This window comes from Ochotona princeps, chromosome 6, assembly GCF_030435755.1.
Source record: "Ochotona princeps isolate mOchPri1 chromosome 6, mOchPri1.hap1, whole genome shotgun sequence".
In the NCBI taxonomy this organism is placed as follows: Eukaryota; Metazoa; Chordata; class Mammalia; order Lagomorpha; family Ochotonidae; genus Ochotona; species Ochotona princeps.
In genome coordinates this window covers 67,485,268-67,498,826 of record NC_080837.1, presented here as the reverse complement: position 1 = coordinate 67,498,826, position 13,559 = coordinate 67,485,268, and the positions used below count along the sequence as shown (strand labels likewise).

General features: G+C 45.0%; 2 protein-coding genes across 9 annotated transcripts in view; one reads left to right on the top strand and one right to left on the bottom strand.

Annotated features, from left to right (window-relative positions):
- Positions 1-356: 356 nt before the first annotated feature.
- Positions 357-11,001, bottom strand: DMAC2L (distal membrane arm assembly component 2 like). 5 transcript variants are annotated; one of them, XM_004584806.4, is made up of 5 exons: positions 10,886-11,001; positions 4,245-4,356; positions 2,941-3,149; positions 1,994-2,165; positions 357-484 (listed from the first exon to the last, which is right to left on the bottom strand). In XM_004584806.4, the coding sequence occupies exons 2-5, from the start codon at positions 4,349-4,351 to the stop codon at positions 370-372; spliced, it is 603 nt and encodes a 200-aa protein (XP_004584863.2). In that variant the 5' UTR covers positions 4,352-4,356; positions 10,886-11,001; the 3' UTR covers positions 357-369. The 5 variants fall into 5 exon arrangements, with proteins under 5 accessions (XP_004584863.2, XP_058522403.1, XP_058522404.1 ...); XM_058666420.1 differs by having other exon boundaries at positions 10,732-10,938; XM_058666421.1 differs by lacking the exon at positions 10,886-11,001 and adding an exon at positions 9,506-9,524.
- A 40-nt stretch (positions 11,002-11,041) lies between these two features.
- L2HGDH (L-2-hydroxyglutarate dehydrogenase) overlaps positions 11,042-13,559 on the top strand; it is a 65,640-nt gene continuing 63,122 nt past the window's right edge. For all 4 annotated transcript variants that reach the window (XM_058666409.1, XM_058666408.1, XM_004584805.2 and 1 more), the window contains exon 1: positions 11,042-11,253. In XM_058666409.1, coding sequence (XP_058522392.1) covers positions 11,114-11,253 — 140 coding nt within the window. In that variant the 5' untranslated portion in view covers positions 11,042-11,113. The remainder of the gene's footprint in view (positions 11,254-13,559) is intronic.

The following is a 13,559-nucleotide window of genomic DNA, read 5'->3' as shown; positions in this document are numbered from 1 at the left end:
TCTGTAATGTGGGTTCTAGTTTGTCATGATTATGCACTTAACAGTAACATGCTTCCACAACTGGAAAGTAAAATATAATAAAGACATGATAAATATCCATATTATACTATCTAATCACTATCTACATGATACTTACATAAGTTTTTGTATTAAATATTGAAATATACCAGAATTAAAATGCTACCATTTCCATTTTCTTGAACCGATTCATTGTACACAGATCTCCTTTTGAACCTAGTAGCTTTAGGGAGTCACATCTGTTTTCTAGGACATGACATCTGCATAGTTCTGTATGATTACATAATACTTGTTGCCGTTTAGGGTCAACAATTTGACTAAAATAAGACACTTACTGATAATATTACTGCTTTACTTCAACTGTAATTCTAATTGCAGAGAAGGCAATGCTGTCTTAAAGGCTTGGACAAGATTTTCTTTTTCTCTTACTCCAGGGAGATCATTTAACAGCAAATACTTGAGGTTTCTGTGAAAATAGAAAGGGAAAAAAATTTGACTTTCATAGAATTAAAAATTTTATAGAATTAAAAAATAAACTCTAGTTATTCACTTGCAGGAAACTTCACATGCAGAGTATGTTCATATCACCCCACATCTTTAGTGTGTGAGCTGTGCTCTTTGAATAAATCAGATTCTGAAAGCCATCGATAGTTGTTTTCATAATAGCCATATCCATAAACTTTTTGAAGACCTTTCATATGCATGTATTTCAAGAAATATTTTATACCAAAGTAAATGTTTAATTCCATGAACTTCTAAGAGCTCTCATTTGTATACATGAGATGGCACGGTTGTCCTCTGCGTAAGAATCACATAACTAATCCACCCCAAAACAGGCAAGTTCTTAATATTATTCATTTCTACTAAAATAAAAAGCTCCAAAGCCTCAACTAATGTAAGAGAGGCACAACCTTGTACTTTTGGTCTCAGTGTTTACACTTCTCAGACTTCCTACAATGCCAAGGTTATTGTCAGATCCTTTTGCGACACATTAAATCAGAACCATATTAACTACAGTCAGAATCTGAATATTGGGATTGAAGTAAACGATGTTTCTTTGACATTCTGGTAAGACTAAGATTCTTGCAATTTTAGAATTAAGCATTCCTTGCTATCCCATCAGGGTCTGAGTGGCTTGCTCTGGGCAGTGGCACAGGTCTGGACAGCAGTATGAAAGGATGGACAGCAGCTTTCCTAGCCGGGAGATGCACACTTAGGGCATTCATTACAGTGACGGGCAGTGTTACTGGCTCCAGAGACAGGGGAATATCTCACCCCAAACAACTGCATAGTTACATGTCAACAGATGTCATGAAAATAGTAAAAACATTAGGAAAATGAGTTTAAAAGATGGAGAGGAAGCTTAACAGCTAAGGCTTACTGAGGACCTATTGTGGCAGATAACATATTTAGATTTAATTTTTAAAAAGCCTCAAAGAGAATGTAATAAAAGTTTATGAATATATTTTAAATTAATTTATTTTTGTTGGAAAGGCAGATACACAGAGAGGAAGAGAGACAGAAAAATCTTCCTTCCATTGGTTCACTCCCCAAGTGACCACAACAGCCGGAGCTGAGCCAATTGGGAGCCAGGAGCCAGGAGCCTCTTTAGGTCTCCCACATGGGTGTAGGGTCCCAAGACTAGATTATCCTTTGCTGCTTTCCCAGGCCACAGGCAGGGAGTTGGATGAGAAGTGGCGCATCCAAGACATGAACCTGTACCCATATGAGATCCCAGTGGATACAAGACAAGGAGGAGGATTTAGCCACTAGGCTACCACGCCGAGCCCAAAAATGCATAAAATATATATAAAATTGATCATTTTAACTGCTGTCTTAAAGTATTCCAGATAAAAACTGCAATTATTTTTAGAACTAAAAAAAAAATGACGCCATCTTTCAGCTGTTTTAAATTCTGAGTATTCACTTGCCTTAACATCATTATCAGGCTTCCAGTTTGGCTGTGAGTACCTACCTTAAATGACACAAAGCAAGGATGCCTCTGTCTGTGACATTCCCACAGGAAATGATCTCCAGTTCCAATAAGCTCTTCTGTAAGTTTTCAAGTTGACTGAGCCTCTGCAAACAGTCATCCTCAATATAATGACACTTGCATAGCCTGATTTTTTCAACATGCTCGAGGCCCTCTGGGGGAGGGAGGATAAAAAAACAGAGTTTAAGAACCTGACTTATCGTTAGGAAGACGTTTGGGCTTGCCCAGGGCTGCCTGGCTCCAGCAGTGAGAAGCCTCCCAGCTCAGCCAACACTGGGCTGACTGCTCAGCCTGGCAGCCACGTAGGTAGTGCTGCAGATGGGTCCCTGTGCACTGCAGGGGAGATCCAACGCTAGCAGAGGGACTAGCTGCTGCAGTCATTGAGGGTTTCTCAGCAGCAGGAGACGTTTGACAAACAAGGGCTTGAATTTTAAGTGAATAAACCACAACATGAAGGCATCTAGAAACAAATTTAGTAGCAGGAGGGACAAGAAGGTATTTGTAAACTGTTTCATTGGAAATTAACACAGGACAGGCCAGCACTGTGGCAATAACAGGTCCTACAGGGGTGCCAGCTAGTGTTCTGGATGCTCCATTTTCGATCCAGTGTCCTGCTAATGCACCTGGGAAGGCAATGAAGAATAGCCCAAGTACTTGGGCCCTTGTGCCCATGTGGGAGACTTGGAGGAGGCTCCTGGCTTTGGACCAGCCTAGCTCCACATGATGTGGCCCTTTGGGGAATGAACCAGCAGATGGAAGATCAATCTCTGCCGCTCCCTTTCTGTCTTTCAAGTAAACAAAGTAATCTTTAAAAAGGAAAATAGCAGAGCAAGAACAAACTTGATTGTATTGAATTGGGCTAAAAGCACCTCCCTGAACTACCAGTGAGTCACAGGCATGCCCTTTAAGCACAATGACAGGGTAGGTACCTAGGTGATCAAATCCAATATGCATGATGCAAGAGTCGGTGGCATCGATGGCCTGGATCTTGTACTTGTCTAGAGGGCCTGTGGGGAGGTGGTTGTAGTCCTTCTGCCATTTCTCCTGGCCATGGTAGCGCACCGTGGCCCCACAGCGCAGCAGCCACTCGGAGGCAGCCCTGTTGGGGCCGACATCTTTGATGCGTTCATAATCCACTCTATTGACAAGAGAACAGACGCAGTACACTTTGATTGGATCACTAGTGTCAATAATACTGGCCAATAGAAATACAAAATAGCAACAAACTGTGAAAGGACTTAAGAGGCTGCTAATGCATCAGTGAGATGCCTGCAATTCAAGTAAAAAACAAACTGTAGCCCTGCCTGTTAACTTTTTGCTTTTATTAGTGTTTCCAAGCAAACTCTGTCAAGACATGTTATTTTTATGAGTTGACCAGCCACACATGAGTCTTCAATGATTCACGGGTGACAGAGAATGACACACCAGACACTGGGTAACTGTGTATTAAATGAATGACAACACTGGGTTAGCATTTGTACAGCTGATAAAAGAAGGAAATATTTTGGACCCATGCCCAGATTAATGTCAGTTACTAGTATTATTAATTTTTACACCGGCCTCTTTCTGCGTCAGTGAATTAGTGATCATAATGATATATTAAGCAAAGAGAAGGTCTGTTTCATCAGTTTCTAAAGTTTTTAAAGCCTGGTACCTCATGCTTTAACATGCATGTCCTTAATAGCATTCAAAAGGATAACTATGTCTCAAGCATCAAATAAAATATTTTAAAAATAAAGATTCCCTGAATATAAAACTAATACTCATTTTACACAACTAAAGGATGACCAAAGGACAAACAAAAAAATCATTAAAATTGTAAAACTCAGGCATAGTTAATATTTTTTTTTTAATTATTTATTGTTTAACTTCAGTAATTACATTGTATTATGTGACACAATCACATAGATACTTGGGCTCTCCCCCCCCCTCCCCAAACCCTCCCACCATGGTGGACTCCTCCACCTTGTTGCACAACCACAGCTCAAGTTCAGTTGAGATTTCCCCATTGCAAGCGTATACCAAACATAGAGTCCAGCATCATAGTTAATATTTTGTAATGTATTTTTTCTGGTCTTTTTCTCCCCATGTTCACGTGCATATTTTGTCTGTATGCAAAATTCGGGTCATACTGCACACATTGTTCAAAACAACTTTAAATAAAAATTAGAGAAACAACTGGGAATTCATCAGTTGTAACAATACCACCTTTCTTCACTTGGGAGTAACTTACTTATTAAACACTGCATTCAACCAGCCCCAGAAGTATCTGGAGTCACATGACCATGGGAATTTCTTTAAGCCGCATAACTGCTGGGGAATTTTTTGCAACAGCATCATTTGATCTAAATATACAAAACAGAACTCACATTAGATGATTGACTGGCAGTCAGTGTGCCCCACATATTCACTTCACAACCTCATGGTCAATGCCCTTGTGCCAAAAAGTTGCTGATTCACTTGCTACTCAGTGATCCCTGTGTCACTCCTGTCTCTGTTTGCAGCAGGTGGGGCGGGGGGCAAGAGGGCAGGCAGCTTCTGCTGCAGATAAATGGTGGGACTGGTGGTAGCGTTAGGGTCCACAGTTGAAACCGCAACTAGAGTCCACCTAGTGCCCGTTCAGGCAGTGGCACTGCAAATGAGCTCCCACCAGCCAATTCTGTTCCTAAGCTCCACTGTGGTGTCAACATGGCAAGGGGTAATCACCTAGCCAGCAGTGCACTCACACTCAGGAAGAGAGAGGACACATGAGAATGGATCTTATCACAACAAGGCAGCAAGTGGTGTCAGAAGAGCCAGGCAAAACCAGGAACTGCAAAAGCCGTGGGGAGGGGTGGGCGCAGGGAGCCAGCGGCTTCACATCTCTGACTCTGGGTTTTTTTTATCTGTACATGATTTCCAGCTGTAGAATCCATAGCCATGGACAAGACAGTGATTTCTGCTCCAGGTCTCCATTTGACTGATTCTAGTTCATGTTTCTCTAGGAGTGTGCATGTGCTGGGAAAGCATACATGGAGACCAGCCTCTGCCTTCGAGGACCCGCCAGTTTAAAACTCAGGGCAGGGCAGGGCAGGGCAGAGCAGGGCAGCGGGACCCAAGGCAAGCCACAAAGTCGTTAAATGACACAACCGCATGAGAATTAAAATAAGGAGGAGAGGACTTCCAAGATTGAAACAAGAAGAGGGTAAACTTCAAGAGACAAGGGCATCAAGGTTCTTGCTGCCCAGTTCTGCAGAGGCAGGAAACATTGGGCAGGTTGCTGTTCAGCTTGTTTAGCATGTGAGGGGCATGAGAACAGGCGACTTGCCATCAGGTCAGGAAAGGCCCCTGAGCATCAGCCTGGGCATTTGGTGTGTGCTCTGCTGGGAGCCACTAAGGTCTTAGAACTGGTACTATTAGAGCTGTACTTTAGAAAATTTACCCAGCACAGGGCTGGCGTTGTGGCACAGTATATTAAACTGATGTTTGTAATGCCTATGACACCAGCAATCCAAAGGAGTGCTGATTCCAGTCCAGGTTACTCCATTTCCATATCCAACTCCTTACTAATGCTCCTGGGAAAGCAAGGAAAGATGGCCCAGGCACTTGAGACCCTGTCAACCAGGGTAGGAGACCTGGATGAAGCTCGTAGCTTTGGCCTGTCCTGATCCAAGGAATTGCGGCCATTTGGGAGATGAACCAACAGATAGAAACTAGCTTTTGCTCACTCACTCACAATTCCTCCCCCTCCCTCCCTCTAACTCTGCCTTTCCAACAGAAATAAGCAGCAGCAAGAGTGAGGGTCAACAGGAAGAGGATAATCAATAAGGGCCTACCCAGGGAGGGGAATGACATTGCCAGGACATTCCATTCCACTCAACAGCATGTGTGGGAAAGTCCAGAGCTGACAACGACGCTAGGTTTCGTCCCTGGGCCACTGGTAGGACACTGATATGCTACAGGAAAATCAACATCAGGCTTGTGGACTCAGTTTTAGTGCAGTTCTTTACATTCTCCATACGATATTGGTAGGACTTCTAAGTGGAGATGACCAGCAAATCACTGGATTTGGAGACATGAGATGTTAGAGCTGGGAAGAACATAGAGTAGTTAGGCTGAATCTCATTTAGAGACGAGGAAACTGAAGCCCTACTATTAAGTAACTGGCTGACACCCTAAATCCTTCAGGGACAAGGTGGGTATTAATAAGTACATGTGTTTAAAGGAACTTGCTCAATGTTTCATGCTGATTGGCGAAGTGCTGAAACATGAGCCTAATTCTTTATCCTGCCAGTCCAGGGCCCTTCTTTCCATCAGATGCATCAAATGCAAGAGAAAGACTAGCAAGTTTCCTGATGGGAATCCCTTCAGTGCTCAGAGAAGGACTGGAAGGTTGAAGCCAGGGGACAGTGAGGGATGAGGCTTCAGGGGAGGACCTGGGAGCACCCACGGTTTTCTTTTTCTCTTCTCCACCCACCTGCCCAGCCCTGCTACCTCTCCTCACTCTCAACCCTTCCTTTGGTTAAATTCTCTCCACCTGCTCCTGCCTCTACTATGCTAAATTTGTTCACAATTTGCCCAGCTCCTATCCAGGCTGTTATCTTAATTCAGCCCTCCACCCTACTAATCTCTGTGGACACCTTAGCCAACTTCAAGTCCCTACTCAAATGCTATATCCATTTATTCACTCACTGGTTCACTGAAAAAATGTTTATTAAATGCTGAACTTAGTTGAAAGGAAATAATGGTAACACACACACACACCCCACAAGTGCAACAAAAGACAGAAACAGGAAGAACTGATTGTTGTCCTCACAGAATACACTGCCTAGGGAGGACAACAGATGACACAGAAATAAGCAAATGCAGCATGGCATCTTAACAGAGGTGAGGGCAAACACCAGGAGGAGAGCACAGAGGCGGGAGGAGAACGCTTCAGATCAGATGGCTCCTCTGAGACAATGATGATAAAGTTTCCCATTAGAAAGTCAAAAGTACGCAGAGCATAACAAGTAATAAGTGTCTGTCGTCCTCAATGATTGACACATTTCCATGGATACAGGCCAATCAGAGAAACTTATTAAGCACATGAATATGGGTGGTTTTTGAAAACTAACTAGTCTCACTTGATTAATTTTGGCCCACCTTTACAAATCCGTTTAAAGAAAAGGCCACATTTATTTCTACTGTTACCTATAAAAGCACTAGATACTACATTTAAAATAAATTAAAAAGGAAAATTTAAATTTATATCTGATAATAAAAGCTTAAAAAGATTTTCTTTTTACATTCTCAATTGCAAGTTGGCCAAATGATTTTGGAATTGCCATTTTCTTGGACGAGTTCAAGCAGCACTACTGGGGATGAGGCGACCTCTAGTGGTCAGTTAGCAGATTTGCTCTGACAAACTGAAACAGTTGAAAGTGGATTAGGAAACAGCCACTGTTAACTGCTGCTGCCACAAATAACCCAGGAATTCAAATCACGAAAACAAAAACCAAAACCTGTCAGAACTTGGCTTATGTCAATAAATGTGCACCAGTGTTTCTAAAATTGCAATTATGTTCGTAACTTAGTGAAGGCTAAATTGCTAATGTGTTACTCAAAATAGGAGCTATACAAAGTGCTTTTTTCCTTAGATTTGATCTAGGATTTTAAAAAAGGATAATTAAATTTTTTTCAACAAATAAAAGTTTTCGTTTAGATGTTCAATGCAGTTAATGGAGCTATTCAAGGTGATGGCTAATTTGGGAGGGGCAAAAATAACTGAGTTTTTTAAGGCAACAAATTGTGGGCAGAAAAGTGGAAAGCTATCACCATGAAATTTTCTCCCTCATTACAAAACTCTTCCAGTGTAAACCATCAATTATTGATTCTAATCCGTGTTCTCAAGGTGTATGAAATCTACTCAGACAGAAAAATTCATCAAGATGGAAACAAAAGTCCCCAGAACAGCAATTAGGCCGAACTGAACTTTTTAGGGCACTGGCTGAACTTGTCCCGGGCTCTGGGCTGACAGCAGAGGGAGCAGGAAGAAGGCTGGGTCAGAAACCGAATGCTGAGGCAGAGCACACAGGGTGTAGGACCACAAGGTAAGCATCTGATTTGGAATGACCTGACACAAGCTACAGGGCAGTCAAACCTCAGAGCGGGGAGTCAAGCAGAGAAAGGTGACAACGAGCATGAGTATCCTGAGTTATTTCTCACTGACTGAACTAGGAAACACACTCAAAGCACAGGGTAGTTTAAAAAATATAATCAAGCCTGAGGGCCCGCAAAGGCCTGACCATAGCCCCTAATGTGTGTACTTCAGTATTCAAGGTGGTCTCAAATCAACTGTATCCAGTGTAAACAAACCATCTCTACTTTATACCTATTCGAACAATTAAAGCATCAAAATCGTGGTATGGGACGCTGCTGGCAATAAGAACTTCATTAAACACTGCTGCTGAGAATACAAAATGGCATAGCTGCTGTGCAAACAGAGCTAAGCACTTTCTTACAACGTTAGACACACCAGGCCAATATTCTGGCACAGTGTGTTAAACTGCTGCTCATCCCACATGAGCCCTGGCTACCTCAGTTCCAGTCCAGCTGCTGTTTATGCTCTTTAAACATTTATTATTTTATTTTATTTGAAAGGCATATTTGCAGACGGAAAGAGAAACAGAGATCTTCTATCTGCTGGTTCACTCCCCGAACAGCTGCATCATCTACAGCTGGGGCAATCTGATGCCAGGAGCCAGGAACCTCTTCCACGTCTCCCACGTGGGTTCAGGGGTCCAAGAACCTAAGCCATCCTCCGCTGCTTTTCCAGGCTGTATGACGGGAGCTGGATTGGAAGTGGAGCAGCCAGGACATGAACTCACACCCAGACAGATGCCAGCACCACAGGCCTACCCTGCCACACCACAATGCCACTGTCTCCAGCTTTCTGTAACTGTGCCTGATAAAGCAGCAGAAGATGGTCCAACGCTTTGACCTCTGCCAGTGATGAGGGAGACCTGGAGAGCTCCAGGCTTCTAACTCTGGCCTGCCCAAGCCCTGGCCATCACAGCCATTTGGAGGTGTGAACAAATGGATGGAAGATCTCTTTGTGTGTCTCTCTCTCTCTATGTAACTCTGCCTTTAAAATAAATAAATAAATGTATTTTGAAGTCTAAAAAAATTATTTTTATTGCAAATATTTATGGAGAGAATGAGATACAAAGAGAAAGATCTTCCATCTGCTGGCTCATTCCCCAGGCAACTGTGAGGGCTGGAGCTGAGCCAATCCAAAGCCAGGAGCCAGGAGCTTCTACTGAGTCTCCTACGTGGGTGCAGGGTCCCAAGGCTTTGGGCCATCCTCTACTGCTTTTCCAGGCCAGAAGCAGGAAGCTGGATGGGAAGTGAAGCAGCCGGGACAGGAACCGGCGTCCATATGGGATCCAGGGTATGCAAGGCGAGCATTTAGCCACGAGGCTATAACATAGATAGGCTATTGAGGGCTTTTTTTTAAAAAATAAACATACTTACCATACAACCTAGCAACTGGAAACTTGGGACTTACTGTAGAAAAACAAACACAGATCCACACAAAAAGCTGTAAACTAATGTTCTTAGTTTTATTCTTAGCTTTATTCTTAACAACTAAAAACTGGATCCGCTTTTCAAAATGTATTTCAATGGGTGAGTGGTTAAACATCCTGTGGTACAACTCATTAACAAAAAGGAATGTACTATTGATATGAACACAGGCAGCAACTTGGATGGATCTTGACAAAAAGTGACTGACAATGGAAGTTACACCACTGTACCATGACAGGTCTGTAAGACTAGAAATGACAATGTCTGAGACAGGAAGATGTGAGGGCCAGTGAGGGAAGCCGTGGTTATCACGGGGCAGCTGGAGGGACTCTGTGATCAAACTGCTGCATCTTTTTATTTTTCCTCTCTACATCTTGACTGTATAACGGTGCACATAGACATGATAAGCTGGGAAAATCTAAGATCAGTGGGTGCTGTCAAATGTCAGCAGCCTGATTGTGATACTGCACTCCAGTTTTGCAAGATGTTATCAATGAGGAGATAGTGAAAAAAGATACAGTACTTCTAGTTAAAACCGTATGTAATTTCAAAAAGTTGCATTTTTGGAAACTCTCCATCTCCCCAACTGCGACAGAGGATAAGCAAGCAACATTCTACATTGTTTTCACTTGGGGGAGGGGGAAGCAAATTAGAATTCTGGGTTATCTATAACTCTTGTTTTAGCTCAACACCGATGCCATCTGCCTGAGGATGACCCAAGGCAGGGGAACCACGACTTCCCAGGGCCACCTGCTCAGGACTGGACCTGAGACTCAAACGTGAGCAAAGAGACCTCAATCTTGTTCAAGGCCATCAAAGCACAGAAAAAACGGAGTTCAACCGGCGCACTGACAGGAAAAACCATCAAAGTTCAGGAGAAAGTCCTTTAGAGCTTACACTGGTGCCCCGCCCTCGCTTCCCAGGTAAAGCAGAGAAATGAGGCATCTCGCACGGCCGAGCCCCTGTGCCGCATGTCTAAGAAAACATTTCACTAAAGAACACTCAAGTCCAAGAGGCCCTGCCCGGTCCGGAGGGCCCCTGCTTGGTGAGCTCCGGACACCGAGAGCGCCGGGCCACGTCCGGTACTGGATTCCCCGCCGCCAGCAGAGGACAGGGCGCGCGGCGAAGAGAGGCCGCCGGACACGCCCAAGCAAGAGTTGTCACCGCAACCGTGCCCAGACGTCCTCCCGCTCGGCACGGAGGGTGGAGGGCGCGCGACGGGCCAGGCCTTCAGCCGGCCCAGCGTCGCCAGGGGCGAAGGGGCAGAGGAGGCCTCGGCACCACCCCGCGCCGACGCCGCCCCGCTCGCGGCCGGGCTCCGCTACTCACGGCGTCGGAGCTGGCGAGCGTCCCTCGGCGTCCACGGCGCGCCCCCGCCTGCCCTTCGCCCTCGGCCGCGCGCGCGCTCCTCCCACGTGGTTCGCCGGCGCGCCCCTCATTGGCCGCCTGCTCGAGGGGCGGGCCCGAAGAGCACGCACACCGGAGCAGAGGCGGGCTCAGGCAGTCAGGGCCTTCCCTGGAACTGAGGAAGGCAAGGCGGAGAAGGTGGGGCAGGCGATGGTGGCACTGCTGCGTTATCTAAGGGGGCTCCGCGGACGGGCCCGCGGGGCTCTCCGCCTGGGCTTCCCCGGGGCGTGCGGGCCCGCGTCGGGGAGGCTCTGGGTGCTGCGCCAGGGTGGTCGCAGCGCCAGCACCAGGTGAGTGGCCGCTGGCCCGCCCTCGCCACCTAGGCTGCCGCGGTCACTGCGCTTCTCGGGGGCGCCTGGTGCTAGACCTAGGCCCCTCGCAGTGCCGGGCGGTCCCTGAGCTCCGACAGGGATCAGTGGTGGAGAGGGTCTGAGTCTCCCTGGTACGTTGTTGTTTTGATAGGAAGCACGCCCATCCGCTGTTTTACTACCTGGTGTCCCCGGTGCTGCTGGGGGTGGGGGGCTTCTGGAACGCACTACACCCTGTGGAAGCAGCGAAGTTGCTATTGAGAGTTCTGTGGAGGTCACGTTCGAAAATGCTTTCTCTGCTCTCTCTTGGAAGGAAAAGGTTGTGCAGAGGTTGGAGGGAGCGCAGCTGTTCCAGATCTCAGAAGGTGCAAGGTGCAGATAGTCTTGAAGCACTGGGGGTTTGGTTGTATTTTAACCGCACGTGGAATGTTAGTGTAAGAGCCCTGGAAAGCTGTTTTAAGAAGGAAGGGTGATGAAGGTGGGTGTTTCCAAAGTTCCCTCTGGCTACTGTGAGCTACTGGGTTAGAGAGGGATTCAAATGAGATGCTAGCAGTTCTGTGGTTCTGCGGGTGTATAGACAGAAGAAGGGTAGGATTGCTGAAGATTCAGACATACTTTTTACCTGGAAAATTATTCTAGAAGTTGCAAAAGAGTGCAGAAGTGGTAGATTTTCTTCACTCCAGTGATGACGTCTGACCTAACTGTGTGTAGCACAGTAGGAAAGTCAGGATATGGTGCTGACAGTCTGCAGACTTTGTTTCCATCTGATTGACACACGTTTGTGCAGTTCTGTGCTGTGACCATGTGTGCTCATTTGCATTAACCCCACTTTGATCAAACTCTAAATGATGCATTCTGCCCGCACAAAGAAATTCCTCATGCCTTGGATTCCTTGACACTACTGTCTGACCCCCCAGCCTTCCTGACCGGTTACAGCTACTACCCTGTTGTACCTCACTATAATTTTGTCATATTGTATGAATGGGAACTTTCAGTATACAACCCTTTAAAATTCACATTTTTTTTTTTTTAACAAATACGGTGTTCTTCAGATCCATCCAAGATGGTGGCAAGGTTGACAATAGGATTCTTCTCCTTACTGGGTAGCATTTCATGGTCTGCATTTGGGATCCTCACCCAGAAGGAGGACCCCGGGGCTGTTTGCATTGTGTGGCTATCCCCAGTAATGCCCCCGTGAGCGTTGGTGGGTGGGTTTCGATACACACTTGACTTTTGGTCTCTGAGGTAAAAGCCGAAAGCTCATCCTAGTTGAGTCTCACCGGCAGTGTGGGAGGGATCCAATTTCTCCTCACTCTCACCTGCACTATTTATTGTCACATTCTTATTTTAAATGTAAAGATGTTTGAGTAATCCAGGAACTAGTGGCATTTGCATCTTGTCATGTATCTGCTCGCCATCTGTATGTTTATGCTCTGATGAAATATGTTCATTGCTGTAGTCCCTTTTCTGAAGGGCTTGTTCTGGGAATCCTTGGCAGATGCTAGGCGTGAGTCTGTCGTCAGGTATGTGGCTGCAACTGTTTTATCCCAATCTTGATTGCCTCTCTGAGCCAATTCTTTGTTTTCCAGACTATATACATATATATATATATATATATATATATATAAATTTTTTTTAGTTTGCACAGTATGATTTATTTATGAAAGAAAGAGGGCTCCTGTCTTAGTGACAGGAGGGGGCTTCACTGGAGGAAAGACCCGGGAACCAGTTGGCATAGTATTTTTTCTACAGCATCTCAAGGAAGTTACTTTAAAGGGTAAAGGAGAAAAAAAAATACTTATTTGCACTGGGCAGTATCAGAGTATGTTTTTAATGTCAATGCTAGGTCCCAAAGATTTTTTTTTTTTCTGTTTTAGAAGCCTTGAGTATTTTTTATTAAAATTATTACCATTTTTAGTTACAGCATTTGTTTCTTTTTAGATTTATTTGAAAGGCGTAGTTAAGAGAGGGAGAGAGAGATTTCATTCACCAGTTTACTCCCCTAATGGCCACAAACGCCAGGGTTGGGCCAAGCTGAGGTGAACCAGCTCTCTTATGGAATGCTGGTATTGCTTGTGGTTCCTTGGCCCTCTGTACCACAACACTGGCCTCAGTGTATGTTTTTAAAGAGACTTTTAGACATAGCACCTTGATGTATTTACAAATGAAATAATGATGTTCAGGATTTACATCAAAATGTGCTAGAGGACGGAGCGGAGCAGGTGGAGTATAGTGCCTGGGGTGTATAATGAGGTGATGGTCGCTGAAGATGCTGGACATGTCATTGT